Source organism: Lepeophtheirus salmonis, chromosome 14, assembly GCF_016086655.4.
Source record: "Lepeophtheirus salmonis chromosome 14, UVic_Lsal_1.4, whole genome shotgun sequence".
Lineage (NCBI taxonomy): Eukaryota > Metazoa > Arthropoda > Copepoda > Siphonostomatoida > Caligidae > Lepeophtheirus > Lepeophtheirus salmonis.
The window spans coordinates 11049540-11067436 of NC_052144.2; the positions used below are offsets into that span (position 1 = coordinate 11049540).

Consider the following 17897-nt stretch of genomic DNA (forward strand, 5'->3'; position numbering starts at 1 on the left):
ATATCATATTGTGATACAATTCAAATATTGTGGCAGCGCCAATAATTACCCGCAGAGTTTTAAGGGTAAAATAATTCCATTAAAAAAAAAAAAAATGTTCTGTGTCCGGGTTTTGACTGGACATATCCCTACATGGTAAATAATCCATATAACCCATTGGTGCAATTATTCTTCAATTAATAACTAAAAAAAGTGTTTACAGCTTACAGAGAGCTTATTCAAATTCAACTAGTCAATAATCATGAGAGACAGGCTTTTAAAAAAATAAAAACAATTGACAACAATTAATGTTAATATAGTTCTAATTATGACAACATTCATTTTTTGACAAATTTGCAACAAGATTTTAGTCAACAGAGGTAAAGATGGAACGGATCCACATTTTCTGGGACCCAGGTCGGTTCAGATCTTTAAACGTAAATATTCGACTACATTTCGGGCACTAGAACTTTTAGATCCAAATCTTAAACCAAAATTAGACGGATACTTATGTCGAACTTTATGAGTATTTTACCCTAAGTTCATTCCTTAATAAAATAGGATATGGTTGAAGGTTTCATTTCTAGTGCTTGTGAAAACATGAATGGTTCAATGTTATGAGAACATAATTATTGTTATATGAAAACGTTCTTTCTTTTATTCGTTCTCGCAAACTATCCTCTTAAAAAAACTGAAAAAAGTCCCAAAATCAATTGGTAGTGCATCATAATTATTCACAGCTTAATAATACCTAATTTGTATCCAACATATCAATGCCAAGAGCATTGACTAGAGGAAAAGAAGAAAAAAATTCTACCTGATAATCAAATACAGTAAGCATTTTTGTATTAGTAGGGTAACGCTGTTTGGAACAACCACGCGATGTAATTATTTATGTAGATATCACTCCATGCACTAGTGGAGATAAATACAGGTGTAACATTCAATTTAAATTTTAAAAATTGTGGAAAAAGTATATGACGATGATATTCTGGAAGTACTTTAAAAATAAATAGAATTTAGTATGATTGACTTGTTTGCCTAACTATCAAATTATTTTGTGGCATTTTTTGTTTCTTTTTGGGTGGGAAAATTGTAGGATACAATAAAAGTCACTGGCTTTATCATACACATTACACAAATATGAGGAATGAAGGTATAACAAGTAATACAATTTAAATTCAAAATATTATAGGGATAAGACCATCTCCAGAAAAATATTCTTTTTTAAATATTTATCCAGTGGTGAATTAAAATCCTACAAACTTTGAATTTTAAACTTCAACAAGATATAGTTCATTAATGAACAAATTTTCAACAAAATTAATACTATCAACAGATGTGTGTCAGTGCTCTCTTTATTATTAATGAAGCCGCCCTTAGCGGAAATGATGACTTCCAGGCTGTGGAGGAAGGTGTGGCACCAGCTACGGATGTATCCCTCTGTCATAGCGTCCCAATGCCGGATGACAGTGGCTTTGAGGGCCTTGGTGTTTGGATGGAAGACACTGAAGGCCTTTCCCACGACATGCATCCAAAAGGTGTAGTCGAGGGGGTTGGTATTAGGGATGTAGAGGGGTCCAAAAGTTTCTAAAAAGAGTTCAAAAGAGCACAAGAGACTCATTCAAAAGAATCTAACGACGGAGGAGATGGGGGTCTTCCATTGCTGGTGTCAAAAGTGGCCTCTCCACTCTCAAAAAGCTATTTCCACACACTTATTTGATAGCTCTCTGGAATCTGCTGTGAAACCCCCTGATCTCTTGTATGAATTTGAGGGGATTGGTTTTGGCTGATTTCTTTAACACATTCAGATCCAGTTTGGTCTTCTTGACCGATCCCTTCTTCCTCTCCAACGTTTCGGACTTACTGACGGCGTAGACGGTAGTCCTGAAGACGCCCAACTGCTGGAAGTGCTCGAATTGAATCAGTAACTCTTCAGATTTCAATGGACCACCAGGTATGTACAATCATTCTTGAGATACTTGATCAAAGAAATAACAATACAATTGAATGTCGTGTTTCTTTTTTGGTATATAAAAAATCATGTTCAAATAGCAATTACAAAAACATGGCAATCTTCAAATTTTGTATTGTTTTATCCTTTTGGTTATACTCAATGCATTTGATATTTTAAAAAACAAAAGGCAAAATTGTTTAAGGTGAAAGTACATAGAACCAGTAAGGACATATAGGTTGAAATGACTTTAATGTCGATTCACAATTTTACTCAAAGTTCAACAAACACTTACAATTATAAATCTCAAATAAACCCTCACTGTTAATTTCCGTCTTTTATGTACACAAGCCCTAGTTATTACTTTGTACCTATATTTTCCCTAAAAAATAATTTAATAATAAAGATAACATCTTTCGAAATTATAAAAAACCTTTTCAGATTAACAACTAAAGAAAGCCTTTCCAAAAATTTAATAGACATTTTTTACATACCTAATTGTTTATAATCTTCGTAGTTCTTTTTCTTACGATTACTATCCACTTCTCCATATGGACTTCAGTGATTATTTTATTCAGCAGCCTCCCAGGTATTTTTTTGTTACTCCTCTTTCCCCTCAAAAGGTAAATTAAATTAAAATACAGTAAACTCCGGGCGCTTATAACCTTTTTCTTCAAAGACAAAATATTGTCAAATAGTCTTTTTTACTATATATTTCACTATATTTCAAATTTTAATGGTATTTTTCTTTAAAAAAGAATCTTTTATCAAAAATTTTCTTGTATGAAATAACAGATCGCCGTGGTTTTAAATAACCTTCCTCCCTTCTAAAAATAAATCTGAGGTTGGGGGAGGCGGTAATCAATTAATAACTAATCAGTTAATTCATTTTCATAATTTTAAATTTTCGAAATTATTTTAACTACAAATATTCAAGCTAGAAAGTGAAAATTAGCACCATTTGTCATGTAAGGATTCAAAATTGGTCCAATTTATCAATATGGAGTAATTCAAACCGGATTTATTCCAGAAAAGACAACATTCTTAAGAACTTTGCATGATCACCAATATCTAATTACGGATAATGCAGGAGCATCCGCAGAGGTGATGGCTGGAAGGGTGTACCCCCAAAAAAATGAATTTTTGTTTAGTTTTTGCGGACACCACTGCAATGATGTTATAAAGCTTTTTGTCATGTAAAGATTAGGTATATGGAGCCGTATTTAGACTTTTAATAAATAATGATCTTATAAACTTATCATGCAGAACTATAAAATAACCAAAAATTTAGCGTATTTTTGAATAAAAAAAAGTTATCCCTTAAAACCTCTCAATGGAAAGTTATTTAAGGAGAATAGCTGTAGTTTTTTTTAGAGTGGACTTCTCTCTCGTAAGTGGCCTTGTGCTTTTTGGTTTGCCCTGTAACCAAATATATCAAAACAAGAACTACAAATACTAAATTATTTATGAATTATTAATAATTTCAACTTAACAAATAAAGAATATGAGCTTAATCTCTTGAATATTGACACAATTTTCTTTATTTATAGTCTAATACTCTATTAAACGTATAATATTATCCACAATAAAATATGACAGAGTATAATAACAGTTGTAAAGAATAACGTGGTTTGTCTTTTATCAAAATATTCGACCCTTTTTTCCTTTCTTGTATTGACTAATGTTACTAGTTATCAAAAGGGATCCGAAAAATATATGAACACATATTAATTTTTTCCCCATATATTTATATACCAGGTTGTCCATTGAAATATGAATACTTAATAATTCAATATAAACATGAATTTAATTATTATATTTCTTCTCAATACATACACACACTTTAAATTAAATATCACCTTAACACAAACATCAAGTACATGTAATTTATCAGTTATAGTTAAATTAATCCATTAATTTCCATTAAAATGATTTATGTGCATATCTATTATATATAAAATTACTAATATCTATATAATTAAACTAGACCAATAAAAAGTACAAGTTTGCCTAAAAATATATTACAATATTAATATATAAATTTATAATAGAATAATTTATTGTGGGAACACAGGTATTATGCTGCAGATGTTATTTAAAAATAGTTATATTACTATTTATATCATAAGGATTACATGTACATAGGCACATATGAATGCTCTCCTCAGGATTCTAGGATACCGTTTTCACCGATAAAAATGATAAAAAAAAATATCTTTCACTCCTTGTCCGTTTAAGATCAAAGAGACTAATTTAAGAACAAAGTATTTAGATATTTCTTAAAGATAATTTACTTATGTAAAAAAAAAAGATATAAAAACATTTATATCTTATATGCTTGTTGTTGGAAGATAATCCAAGAAGTAGACAAATTTTCGAAAAAAAAGCACATTAATGATCAAAAACTTTAAGGCCGTATGGCGACCTCTAAAACTTTTTTCTAAATTTGGTAGTCATTGTTTTTAGCCAAATGCATATTTTAAGCCTATGAAGGCTGAATATTTGCAAAAACAGTTAGAAATGGACCAATTTAATATAATATATATTTACAGGGTGAGGACAAAAGAATTAGAATTATCTTCGAGGCCGTGTAGCCTCAGTTCTAAAAGTCTGATTTTTGATCTCCTTCTCGCACAAGTTCACAAGGAGTCAAATGATAAATGATCACTTTTTCATTGAATTTTCAGTGAATGAAGTTCAACGGGAAAGTCAACACGGACGTCTACTACAAGGTCCTCAAGTACCATGTTTTTCCAAGGTTGAAGAGAACTTTCACACGGACAACTATGTGTTTATCCAGGACGGCGCCCCGGCAAACACGTCCAAGAAGTTGCAGTATTTCTGCAGGGAGAACATGGCTACCTTCTAGCGGCAGACTTCTGGCTTTCAATCTCACCTGATGTGAACCCCTTGGACTTCGCTATTTGGTGCGTCTCACCCGAATGTCGATGCCCTGAAGGCCGTGATCAAGGAAGAGTGGGTCAACTTGTACTCGAAAATTCATCAGTTGAGCTTCTATTCGTCCCCGTATTGAAACCATCATTCAGAATGGTGGGCTACATATTTAATATAAATTGCAGAAAATTGTTGAATTACCAACTTTTGTTTCAAAAGGTTGCTATAAAGATGGCAAAAAATAAAAATATGGAGAAGTAAAAAGTCTTTTAAATTTTTTAGTCCCTAACCCGTATATATATATATTGATGTGTCGTAATTTTTTCAAAAAATTTCCAAAAATTAAATTTTTTGTTTCACTACATAATTTGGTCTTATGAGCAAAATTTTTTATCCCTTGTTTTCTCATGAATTTTTATTAGATTATTCTATTAGAGCCAATATTTTTTATTCTTCAAAATAAAAATTCCTTCATTTGGGGAAGGGGGGCGTGCAACAGCCCTACATCCCATAAGTGAAGGTATGGTTAACCGTTAAAATATTTACGCATTCAAAAATAGGAGACATAAAAATGTGTATTCAATTAAGAACTGACAAATTCATTTGTTTTATTAGACAGTTACCATAAAGGATTAAACGGATATAAAAGCTTCTAATTATGATATAAAGTTTATACCCTTGGCTTCATATACAATTCGAAGACAAATAAAGTTTCCTGGGAAATGAGTCACCCTAATAAAATATAATAACTTCTTTAAATGTCAAGTATCTATTGTTGTAAGTCATTTATCTATGTTAAATTATAAGCACTGCCTTTAGCATTGTACTAATTATGATATCTTTAATCATAAGATCATAAAACTTTAGATTACAGACATATCATGATTTTTTTTCCGTTGTTTTAATTTCGTTCTTACATATAAATACCGAAGCAGTTACATAAAGTGCATAAATAAATAAACACTTTAGTTTAAAATTAAAGCTTTTGGGTAAAAAATACGAACATAAAACTGGTAAAGTTAATAATATTACAGGTAAAAAATTACGGCATTCAAAATGAAACATTGATAATTTATGAAAATAACAAAAACAAGGCTCAAATTAAAATTTTATATTGTCATAAGACCTTTTTCAAGGCGGTTAAACGGTGTCTTGAGGGAAGGTAATTAATTTCTTCTCCAACCAAAGTCCACGAATTATTCCCCAAAGACGGAACTTTAATGGAGAGAGCAGCATATCTTGCATCAACCATACCATTTGGACAAGCCAATTTTTTGCTTTTGAGTTTTTCGTAATGTAGGACACTATTCGGTCCTTGGAGAAAACCTGATCATCTAAAGAAGCCGTGTATCTTCATTTTCATGGAAAATTTAACCTTTCAGTGTCTACAATTTGTTGGAATTTTGGAACTTTCTATGAAAATGATTCAGGATATTATCTGTACTTATTAGAATCTTACTGTCAAAAATGATCTTCTTAATAGTAGAAGCCTGGTAATTAACCTTCCTTGAATGCAACTTTATTCTTTTATTTCGATCATTATCCCCAATAACCTTCTCTTCCATATCAGCTTCAGCAACTTCTGAGATTCTGAAGGAGTTGATGGTGTTAGTAATGTATGTCTGCGTAGAATGAACTTTAATCCATTTTTTTGGTTTATATTGTTGATTTCTCTTTGATTCTTCACGTATCCTAAAGCAGTTTGTTGAATAACGTGACATAGCATAAATGCTACTTGAGTGGATCAATGAAGAGGGTTGAATCCACCTAACAAATTTTTGTTCAGCCTTTCTCTGAATTTTTCTTTACTTAGAATGTACTGGAGGAATCTAAACTATCTTGTTTTCTGGAAAACTTGGAATTCCAGCTCCACTAAATAATAGTCTGAAGATGGTTCAGGTCTGTAAAAAGCTTGTTTAATTTGAGAGAAAAGAGAAGAGAAGACTAGAGCCAATTCCATAATCGATGATTGCTTGCCTTTTCTCCAAGAAATATTTTGCCGAGGACTCAATTTAATGCAATTTGCCATTATGCCTATTTTATACCTGTCACTTTTTTTTGAAATATTCTTTCAGCCAAGATATATTATTAAATTTATTTCTAACAAGAGTTAAAATTCCTCTCTCTGAATTAGATCCCATAAAAAAAGGAATGACATCTTTTGGGCCGGCAGACCGGGCAATTGACATTACCAGAAGAAGACACCTCAACCCCAGTGTCCTGAAGACAAATTTTGTCTAGACTAAATGATAGTATATGACTCATTAATGTATGTCGACGTTTTATATATAAAATGTTATTCATTAATTTTATATCATCTGAGATTACTTCAGGGAAAAATTCGGTTATAAGCATGTAGGACCTACTCAAATTAGGAGGAAATTAATTATGGTACTGTGAAAGTACAATTTCTTATATATAAGTTTAAAAGTACAAAAAACCAATTTCCTGAGGATTTTAACTAATATTACAAAATATTGTAACAAATATATTATTTAGTTAAGATCAAATGCTCAATTATAGTTGCACCATGGTATAAAAAAAATGAATTAGTTCATAAAAGTGATTTCCGATTATGTTAAACAAATATATTATTATTACAAATTTTATATGTTAAAATAAAAATTGAAGAAAATATTGTTTTATTAGAGGCCGTACTCATATGGGCTTTGTAATATCCCGCTCCCTCCTTGGCCGATTAATGCCACGTAATCCTTTGCTAGTATAACAGATACGAGAATGTTATGAATGGAACTCATAACTGAAATACCTTTACCTAAAACACAAATCTTTGATAATTTTAAAAGGAGGAAAATTGGTTATTTATGCCAATGGATCTAATGATCAGCTATACTCAAAAAAATAATAAATATCTGATTATTTTCCAAATTCTTGACTACAAATAACCCAACTATTCAATTATTATACTAGTTAATGCTATGGCAACTTAATTCTTAATATGATTAAATTATAAGTAATATTTAGTATACATAATTGGTTGAATTGTCAGTATATAATTTGTTAATCACCATCCATTTCATTAATTGAAGTGTATTCCAGAATTCAATAGATACATTTCAGTTAGATAAATACATATGAATATAAACTACGTTGCATCTAAGAAACTTTGTGGTAATAAGTATTAGAAGAAGAAGAATAACCAGTATGTTGCTTAAATTAACTAAATCAATTACTGGAATATGTATGCGTATGAGAACCACTATAAAAATAGAAGAATTTACACAAATTGCCATCATTTTCAAATAGACGATAGACCCATTCACATCTACACAAAAAATGTGTACAAAAGCCATTCTTATTTTTACTATCATTGCATGCGCATATGGAGACAAACCTCCAGCAGGCTATGGTGCTCCAGCCCCTCCCCCTCCTCCTCCCCCACCACCTGCTCCAATCCCACCATATGCCTACAACTACGCTGTTCTTGATGCTGAATCTGGAAACGACTTTAGTGCCGAAGAAGAGGCTAATCATGGAGCAGTCGCTGGCCAATACAAGGTCTTGCGTGCTGATGGCAAAATCATGACTGTTTCCTACACTGTGGAAGGAGACAGTGGATTTGTTGCTGACGTAGTGACTGAGCTTCCTCCACCTCCTCCTCCAGCATATGGCGCCCCTCCAGCTCCATTGCCTTCTTATGCTTAAATTCCTTCTGACTACATTATTTCCATCAGCAAAATTGGCTGAAAAAGTTAAAATATTAAAACATAAATCATATCTTAATTGTAATTTATGTACTAAATTTAGATGTATTTTGAATCTTTGGTACAATAAACTACTATGTGCATAATTGTTTTGTTGTTTATTTATGTATGAATTGAACACTTTCTTTCTTACAGTCTATTTTTTATTGACTGTAAAACAATATTTGCTCCGAAGGTGGAGATAAAATATAATAATATTCAATATATTGGAATAATATTTGAGTTTCAATTGTCGATAGGCTTGGTTCTTGAGTTTTTAAATTTAGGACAAAAATTATAAAAATGATGTGGAATATCTATTTGAAAATGAATTATGTGCTTAAGTTTGAATAACCCAAAACAAAAGAGTTTTAAACTTTCTCTTCAATACATGAACTTACTTATTCAAGCCTATACAGGTTATAAGTTATTTTGAAAATGGAAAAATATAAATGATATTCTCAATATTTGCAAGGAAGAACCACAAAGCGCATACCACCTTATTAACAGATGTCCATCACTTTCATATGAGAGATACCAAGCCTTGCAAGAAGAGGATGAAGATCTTCGTATTCTTAAATTTATTTAATGTACAAAAATGAAACAAATTAGTGATAATAACTATAAAACTAAGTCGGACTTAAAATGAATTTCTGCTATACCCCTTTATATGGTCGTGTTCTTTGCCATATGTATGATAGTTATGTAATGTATACACATCGGTACTATTCTATAATGTATGTATATACTATAGTAAACAGCAATAAATTCTTAACTATGTGTTTAAGGTCTTTGTCTCAGTATAGGGAAGAAAATGTTGGACTGACCTAAACCGTGTTCTTAACAAAAGATTTTGTGAATAATCTGGTATAAATACCTTTTAAATAAAAAAGTATACGGGAAAATGACATTGAGGAAAAATATTACTAAAAAGTATGGACCAAACCCAAAAAGTATTAAGTTACCAGTGCTTCCATTTTGAATGTATTTTACGTTGCTGATTTTACGAGACATTAAAAGTAGGTGTTTGATAGTCCAATCTGTGGTCCTTCATGTTTAAATATTTATATCAAGATGATCGTTCAATCATTGGAGAACTCATATTTAAACTCTGGCGAAAGCTGGCTTAGGTATAGAGTCCTTTCTTGCACTTTAGAAACTATTAGTTCAATGGAAATACACAGATAAGATATAACCGTATCAGTAGACATTTTAGTACTAAAAATAATCAATCTGTCTTGGATTATGGAAGTCAATCAACATATTTAACAGCTTTGGTTAAAAAGTCTTTTAATATTTCGATATCCAATTAATAACTCAATAATAGTTCAGCTGATGAAATTAAACACAGTTTTGTATATTAATTTTTTTTAATATACTTTATTCATTTAGAGAAGTTACATACAATTATATAGGTATATTAATAAACATTTAATCTTAAAGATAACTCTCTAAACCAAAGTAAAACAATTTGGACAATTTTAAAACAAAATAAAAGGATAAAGCGTTGACAATAAGCATACTGAAAATCCAGAATAGCTTTTAAATTTATTATAGTTGTATATATATAAAGAGCACAATATTTTTTTTAATCTGTTTATTATGTACCCAGCAAAGTTCCACGATCTTTAAGGAGAATGTAGAATATCGGGCTGCGGGTGCAACCAAAATAGCTCTGATTTCTTAGACAATGATAGGTTCCACAACTCCCAACTTCTCTGCAATCATGATTTTACTGCTTGAGAAGTCAAACTCCACTGCTTTTTTAATTTTATTTAGGTGTACTCTAAATTTTTTAAGGAGAGACTAAATAAAATTAATGGCATTATAAATTCTTCCATTTGTGAATATAATAATTTAAAATTATTTTAGTTGGGTCCAATTTGTATAAGAGCCCTTTACTTTACCATTTAATTTCTAAACTATCGAGAAAAAACAATTTCCGAGTATAATCAGGTATTTTATGTTCTTCAAAGGGATTCCGTTTACCTAGGGGAAGGATGACTGTCTTCTTATTGCTAATCTTCAAACCAGACTTTTTTTTAAATTCCTTAAAGTAGTTCATTACAACTTAAATAATCGCTGTTAATATGTTTTCTGACTTTGCCCCTTCAGCAAAACAAATCAAGTATAATGTTTCAGGCTTGTGAACGGAACGCAAAATTCAACACATTTCAAAAAAAAAAAAAAAAAAAAGCTTTGGCGCCCCATACATACATGAAAGTGTTCTTGTTTGTATATGTTCAATCTAATTTAGCTAACTTTTTTACCACTCAAAAACAGCTTCATTTTACGAGAGCGCTAGTGTTAGTATATATACTTTACACGCCTGAAATGTTTGACATTCTTATATGCACTCCAAAATCACAAACATCTTATTTAAAGAATTCCCAAGGTCTTTAAGTCCAGCAGCAAAAAGTAGAAGAGCTGAAGTACAACCCTGGCGACAAATTTTTAATAAAATTAATAGATCACTTTCTAGATCACCTAATGGAATAGTCAACGTACAATTGAATTCAGGAACTCTAATTAGATTGACAAATTTTCTGAAAAATCGTATATTTATTGCTATCATAATATTTACAAGTATGTAAAATGATATCAAATGTTTTCCAGAAGTCAATTTCAATTATTGGACCAAAGGATTCATTACTTGGTACACCCTCAATCCCAGCGTGAATATTTCTTGATATGTTGGAAATCCTATTCCCCTTCAGGAATCCTTTTTGTTCTAGGACAGGCTTATAATTTAATATTAGCTGCAAAAGTAATAGATAAGATTCAGTATCTTAAAGTATATAAAATATCCTCACTAATTTGATCTCCGATTACCTCAATAACGACCTCCAAGAGGAGTTCTAAAGACATACACACCTTTTACGGTCCTTTTCAATATTCTCCATATTTTGTTTTCAGAGGCCTTAAGGTCTTTAAAAGTAATATGATGCATTTGGTTGGCTTTATGGATGACAAAGTTATTTCAATCAAATTTTCATATTTTTTACCATTCATTACTATTCAAATATTGCTTAATATATGTGAATGTTTAGGAGAAACCTTCTCTCAAAAATCACTTAAGTAGTCGTCCACTGTTTATTAGCTCTTCCATAAAACCATATTGGTGGCATTTCGTGATACAATATCTAGCACTAATACGTGATATTTCGTCATTTATATGTAGCAAATTTAAATAGATCTATCTTTGTACCAATTATTTTGTGGATTTATTTAGAGAAAGTAAATAAAATTCTTAAAAAAAGGTCAATGTGTACTAACAACGTTCGAAACAAAGTTTATTGTGGCTTTGAGATAGGAAGAATTTATCTAAATGTCTCAAGAACTTAAAACTGGCAGCATTAACATAATTATACAAGGGCAGAATACAAGCAATTTTTCTTGGCAAGTTCAAACAGGATCATTCATGGATTTTCTTTTAATGCTTAATTTATTATCTCAAAAATTCAAATCAAATTTGACCAGTAGTTCTGAATCAGGTAAATCCTTCTGGCTTATTTTCTTCAATAAGTATTTTCATGCATTTTGTATCTCTTGACCAATCAGGCTTATCTGTAATTCAATTTAATAGTAGGACTTTAAAAAAACTAAAAATATTAAAAATTTTATTATGTACATTCTTTAGGTCTCATTACAATTTTAAAAATTAGTCCTACGGAAGGTTGGATTAAAATGTTAGATCGGTACAAACTGTTCTTGCTAACAAAAGGTTTTATGAATAAGCTTTAATTAATGCCCACAAATAAAAATGTACCTTAAACATAATTTAGTATTCAAAGTAAATTTATCAATAGTAAGAAAAAGTCATAATTAGAGAAGGAAAAAGGAGTTCATTGTGGAGTAAAAATTAACTGCGGCTCTTTGAACTTATTAAATCTCCTTGTAAGTAGAAGTTGTAGCTTAAATATAGAAAAAAAAAGCATATTACCGTCATAGTTTAGCTACTTTGTTTTATAGCTTTAGATTACCCTAAAGGTAAAAATCAAGTGTCGAAACGAAAACCACGTGATGAATATTTTTAGAATGAAGTGTTCTTAGAGACACTTTTTTGTCCGCATTAACTAACGCATGAATTTATCCTTAAAACTGAAATAGTAAGGGAAGAAAAAGTTGAATAGTGTATTAGGAAAATGAGGTCAAATGACATAGCGACATAATTGTTAATATCAGAACAAGCGACATCTCGGGTGGGGAAAAGGGATAAAAGAAATAGAATGAATCATTATTACCTAATGGAACCAGTGCAAGAAAATAGACGGCGTACTTATGTATCGGATAAGTCATTCAATAGAAAGACAATTTCCTTTTGTAGGTTTTTGATGCAAACAATTAGTTTACGGCAAATGATATTTTAGTAAGAGTTTTAAAGAAAGTTGATTTTAAGGGAAGATAAATTAGCCAAAGTGATTGTTTTGCTAGATTTTTAAAAAATGATTAGAGACAATAGGCTGATAATTACTTTAATTTGTAAAAGAAAGAGTAATCAATTTTTAAATCAGATAAAGAGAGACAAAAATAGGGGTTGCTTTAAATGCTCAGTAGGAGATATTATCTGATGGCTTACTAATTAATTTTAGACTATTCGTTGTATGGGTTAAAGGACAGAGTGTTTACCAACTTGCTTCCTTTAGATAGTGTACATCTAAAAGCATCGGAAGAGAATGCATTTTTCTTTTGTAAGAAATCACTGCAGATTTTTGATCGAGTGAACTTATATAGTTTATATAATGGACCAATTAATTAAGATTTTTTTCTCAAGTTTAAATTGACTCATACAGGTTGAAGGAGTTATTTTATTCTTACATCCAAACATTACTTACATTAAATCTAGAGGAAATTAACTATGTTACTTTAAAAGTACAATTTCTTATATGTTAGTTTAGAAGTACAAAAAACCCAACTCCCAAAGGATTTTACTTAATATTGTAACAAATATGTTTAGTAAGCTCAAAAATAGTTAAGTCACAGTACAAAGAAGAATAATTGGATTTTAAAAGTGATTTCCGATAATGTAAAGTCCCTAGGCTGGAATTGGATTAGTCTACTTTATGATCCTCACCTCTTTTTGTTGGTTGACCATTTAAATTATTAGAATTTAACAAAAAAATATTTTGCTTAATAATGTATGCACAGTGGAAAGATATTGGTAGAATTGACAAAATTGAGTTAATGCTGATAACCAATACTTCGAAAATTGCTGATGTCTACCAATTCTGATGCATTGGTACATAGTTTAAAAAACCCATTAATTTGTAACTTAGCAGAGAAATACCACCACGGGATTGGTTGCATTGTGCACGGGGCATTGCAGTTTGGAGCACTTTACAAAATTACCTGTAATTCTTCAATATACAGTCAACCATGTATTCAACGGTCAGGCAGGATAATTTAAAAAAAAATACTGCTAATAGCAGGTTTTCAAAAACTCAAAAAGAAGATAAATATCTGTAACAAAGGAGCAAAAAAAACAATTGAATCTATAAATCAAATTTTGATAACATGAGACTAACCTATAAAATGAAACAATTGCTTCATACTCTACATCAATACATTGTCAACAACAAAACTAATCACAAGTTCTAGGAGCGACCAAGATAGGAATCTTCGACAATTGCATTTAATAAAGTTCGTGGTAATTAGCATTAAATGAAGAAAAATAACCAGTATGTTGTTAGATCAACCAAATCACTGACTTTAAAATGTATGTGTATGATAAACACTATAAAAATAAATTTTTTTTGATAAATTGTCATCATTTTCAAATCAGCGTTAGAAGCATACACACCAAAAATGTGTTTAAAAGCCATGCTTATTTTTGCATGTGCATATGGAGACCAACCTCCAACAGGCTATAGTGCTCCAATCCCTCCCCCACCCCTCCTCCTCCTCCTCTAATCTCTCCATATGCCTACAACTACGCTGTTCTTGATGCCAAATCTGGAAACGGCTTTAGTGCCGAAGAAGAAGCTAACATAACAATTGGATAATTTTTTTTTATCCGAGGCTATAACTATTTAACTTCTGGCTTGTCTCTTTATATTTTATTTTGACAGATTTGTCATCCATTCTCATTTTTTGGCGTACCTTAGAACAAGTTTCATAGTGGAGAAATGGGCCCTAAGCCATTGTTCATTTTAGAAAAAGAAGAAAATAAATCATTCATAAATTTACATAAGAAATTATTAAATAAATTTTATAACTAATTCAAATTTAATGCTTATCTCTAATTTGCTTTGAAATTTAAGTAAATGGAGTCTCCTAAAAAAAGTGGGAATAACCAAAAAATTTAATAATTCTACTCATTAATGTTACCACAACTAATGTCTAAGTATGATTAAAAAGATAAATAATACCTATATGAAACATAGAATTCGTTAACCACCATGAATTTCATAATTTTGTAAGTAAATCCAAGATTTCAGTAGATACATTTCAGATTGATAAATCTAAAACCATAAATACATATAACGTTGCATCTAAGAAATGTTGTGGGTATTAACATTAGAAGAAGAAAAATAACCAGTATGTTGCCTACATTAACTAAATCAATGACTTGAATATAAATATATATGTATGAGAACCACTATAAAAGTAGCAGAATTTTGATAAATTGTCATCATTTTGAAATAGACGTTAGGCCCATTCACATCTACACAGAAAAATGTCTACAAAAATAATTGTAATTTTCACAATCATTGCATGCGCATATGGAGACAAACCTCCTGCAGGCTATGGTGCTCCAGCCCCTCTCCCTCCTCCTCCGCCACCACCTGCTCCAATCCCACCATATGCCTACAACTACGCTGTTCTTGATGCCGAATCTGGAAACGACTTCAGCGCTGAAGAAGAAGCTAAGCATGGAGCTGTCTCTGGTCAATACAAGGTCTTGAGAGCTGATGGCAAAATTATGACTGTTTCCTACACTGTAGAAGGAGACAGTGGATTTGTTGCTGACGTTGTGACTGAGCTTCCTCCACCTCCTCCTCCAGCATATGGCGCCCCTCCAGCTCCATTGCCTTCTTATGCTTAAATTCCTTCTGACTGCATTATATTCATCAGCCAAATAGACTGAAAAAGTTAACATAAATCATATCTTAATTGTAATTTATGGATTAAATTTAGATGTATTTTGAATCTTTGGTTGAATAAACTACTATGTGCATAATTGTTTTGTTGCTTATTTATTTATGAATTAAATAGTATTCAAACCCAGTATATTTTTAAATTATTACAAACCAATGTTTGCTCCAAATATGAAATTTTTGTTAAGACCAGTATTCCCAGGAAATAAATAGTAAATTTCCACCTGTAGTTTTTAATGCACATTTATAACAGTAGCTTTGATGTGATGGGATGGAGACAAATTCTGGGAAAATAACGAAACAATAAACCTTACTTAAGACTATTTGTCAAAAAATGAAAAACTATATGCAATAAACAGATACAAAAAAATTACCAGGAAAATCAAGGTTTGAATTTTCATAAAAAATAAGTATTCTGACATCCGGATTACCTATTCTCTTACTATTTTACACAGAGAGTTCAAAAGAAGGTCGTTCACCAAACTTTGTAGCCGCTATATTATTACATACTATACCTCAGATGAGAATGGTGAGCGATAAATAAAGCCCACTGACCGTTCAGAACTGTATATAGAAATATGCTCCATTATACTATCAAACAGATTTAGAAAAGCTGTACTTCAAATAATGCACATAGGGATTTTATTAAGTGTATGATGTACTGATACCAAAGTGTCCGCCGATTTTGATACCGATTCTCTAATATGTATAAAGAAATTACCATATAATAATTGCCAAGATCTAGGCATCCCTGCCTGGGATTTAAGCCTAACCTTCAACGTCAACAAAAAGGCTCTCAAGGGAGCTGAAAGTTCATCAAAAGACCATGAAGGAGTAGCGGAAGGAGAACTTTCTCTACAAGTTAGTTTCCAGGAAAAACATCCCTGGAATTTCTAATTTTATGTCGAGCCACCAAAAAGAATTACAAATTTCAACTATACAGAAATATATGGATAGCTAGAGATTAAACATCTGAAAAGGGAATTCCATTTTCTTTTTTTCTTGTATTGATTCTTTTTGTGTACCTAAGAATGAAAATATTCTCATTCTATTCAACTTTATTACTTCTAAAAAATGAATTAACACTTGGTTGAGTTTAAACTTTGCCTCTAAACTTGATTTGCTTAAAAATTACTTTTCCAAATAGTAATTTGAATAAGATTTAATTTGTGTAAGGGTAACTATTAATTGATTTATAAATGACTTGATAAAAACTATTCCAAATCATTCAAATATATTTCACGGTTTAAATGCGATCATAAATACATATTTGCAAATATTAAATCATCTATGGCAGGTGTTATATATTAATGAAGGCAGAATTAGACATATGTGGGTAAAGGTGCAGGAGGAGAACCATAGGCTGGAGGAGGAGGTGGAGGAAGCTCAGTGACTACGTCAGCAACAAATCCGCTTTCCCCTTCAACAGTGTAGGAAACAGTCATGATCACACCATCAGCACGCAAGACCTTGTATTGACCAGAGATGGCTCCATACTTCGATTCTTCTTCGGCACTGAAGTCATTGCCAGATTCTGCGTCAAGAACAGCGTAGTTGTATGCATAAGGAGGAGGTGGGGGAGGGGGAGGAGGTGGTGGCGGTGCTCCGTAGGAAGCAGGTGCAGATGGAGCTCCTTGAGCAATAGCAAAAGCAAAGCAAAGAAAGCTAATTTTCCAATCATTTTTCCTTGAATTGTGGTTAGTCTTGTTGTTGACAATGTATTGATGTAGAGTATGAAACAATTGTTTCATTTTATAGTTAAGTCTTTTGTTATCAAAATTTGATTCATATATTCAACAGGTTTTTATTGCTCCTTTGTTACAGATATTTGTCTTTCTTTTTTTTTTTTTTTTTGAAAAAAAGGCGTTTGCATTTTGTATTAGTATTCATATATAAATGATTTCATTCTTTATGTGTCAAAAAAACAATCATTGGAGAAATCACAAGAATTATTTTTTTTAAACGGAGTAATTGGTGAAATGATTTTATTTAAATTTAAATCATATCACAAATAATATTTATTTATTTTTTTAGAATTTTAGATTCAGAAGAAGTATGTTTCATCTTCTTAATTATGCAAATAATGTAGTTTAAGAAATATTGGATAGTAAACTTAAAACAATCCAAATGGTTATTTCAACTAATTTTGAATAATTTTGAAGTGAATCTAAAGTATTGACATTCTGTGCTTTAAATGGAATGAGTTTGATGGCAATATAACAAATATATTACCAATTATAACTATACATATGTATTTTTGCAGATTGG

At 31.0% G+C, this 17897-nt stretch overlaps 3 protein-coding genes across 3 annotated transcripts; 2 read left to right on the top strand and 1 right to left on the bottom strand.

Moving 5' to 3' along the window:
- Positions 1-8067: 8067 nt before the first annotated feature.
- LOC121129480 (cuticle protein 7-like) lies at positions 8068-8539 on the top strand. The gene has a single exon (XM_040725205.2). The coding sequence runs from the start codon at positions 8126-8128 to the stop codon at positions 8492-8494; it is 369 nt and encodes a 122-aa protein (XP_040581139.1). The 5' UTR covers positions 8068-8125; the 3' UTR covers positions 8495-8539.
- A 6612-nt stretch (positions 8540-15151) lies between these two features.
- Positions 15152-15712, top strand: LOC121129479 (cuticle protein 7). The gene has a single exon (XM_040725204.2). It carries the CDS (start codon positions 15209-15211, stop codon positions 15575-15577), a length of 369 nt encoding a protein of 122 aa, XP_040581138.1. The 5' UTR covers positions 15152-15208; the 3' UTR covers positions 15578-15712.
- A 1105-nt stretch (positions 15713-16817) lies between these two features.
- On the bottom strand, positions 16818-17384 carry LOC121129478 (cuticle protein 7-like). Its single transcript, XM_040725203.2, has one exon. It carries the CDS (start codon positions 17378-17380, stop codon positions 16952-16954), a length of 429 nt encoding a protein of 142 aa, XP_040581137.1. The 5' UTR covers positions 17381-17384; the 3' UTR covers positions 16818-16951.
- Between the last annotated feature and the right edge of the window lie 513 nt (positions 17385-17897).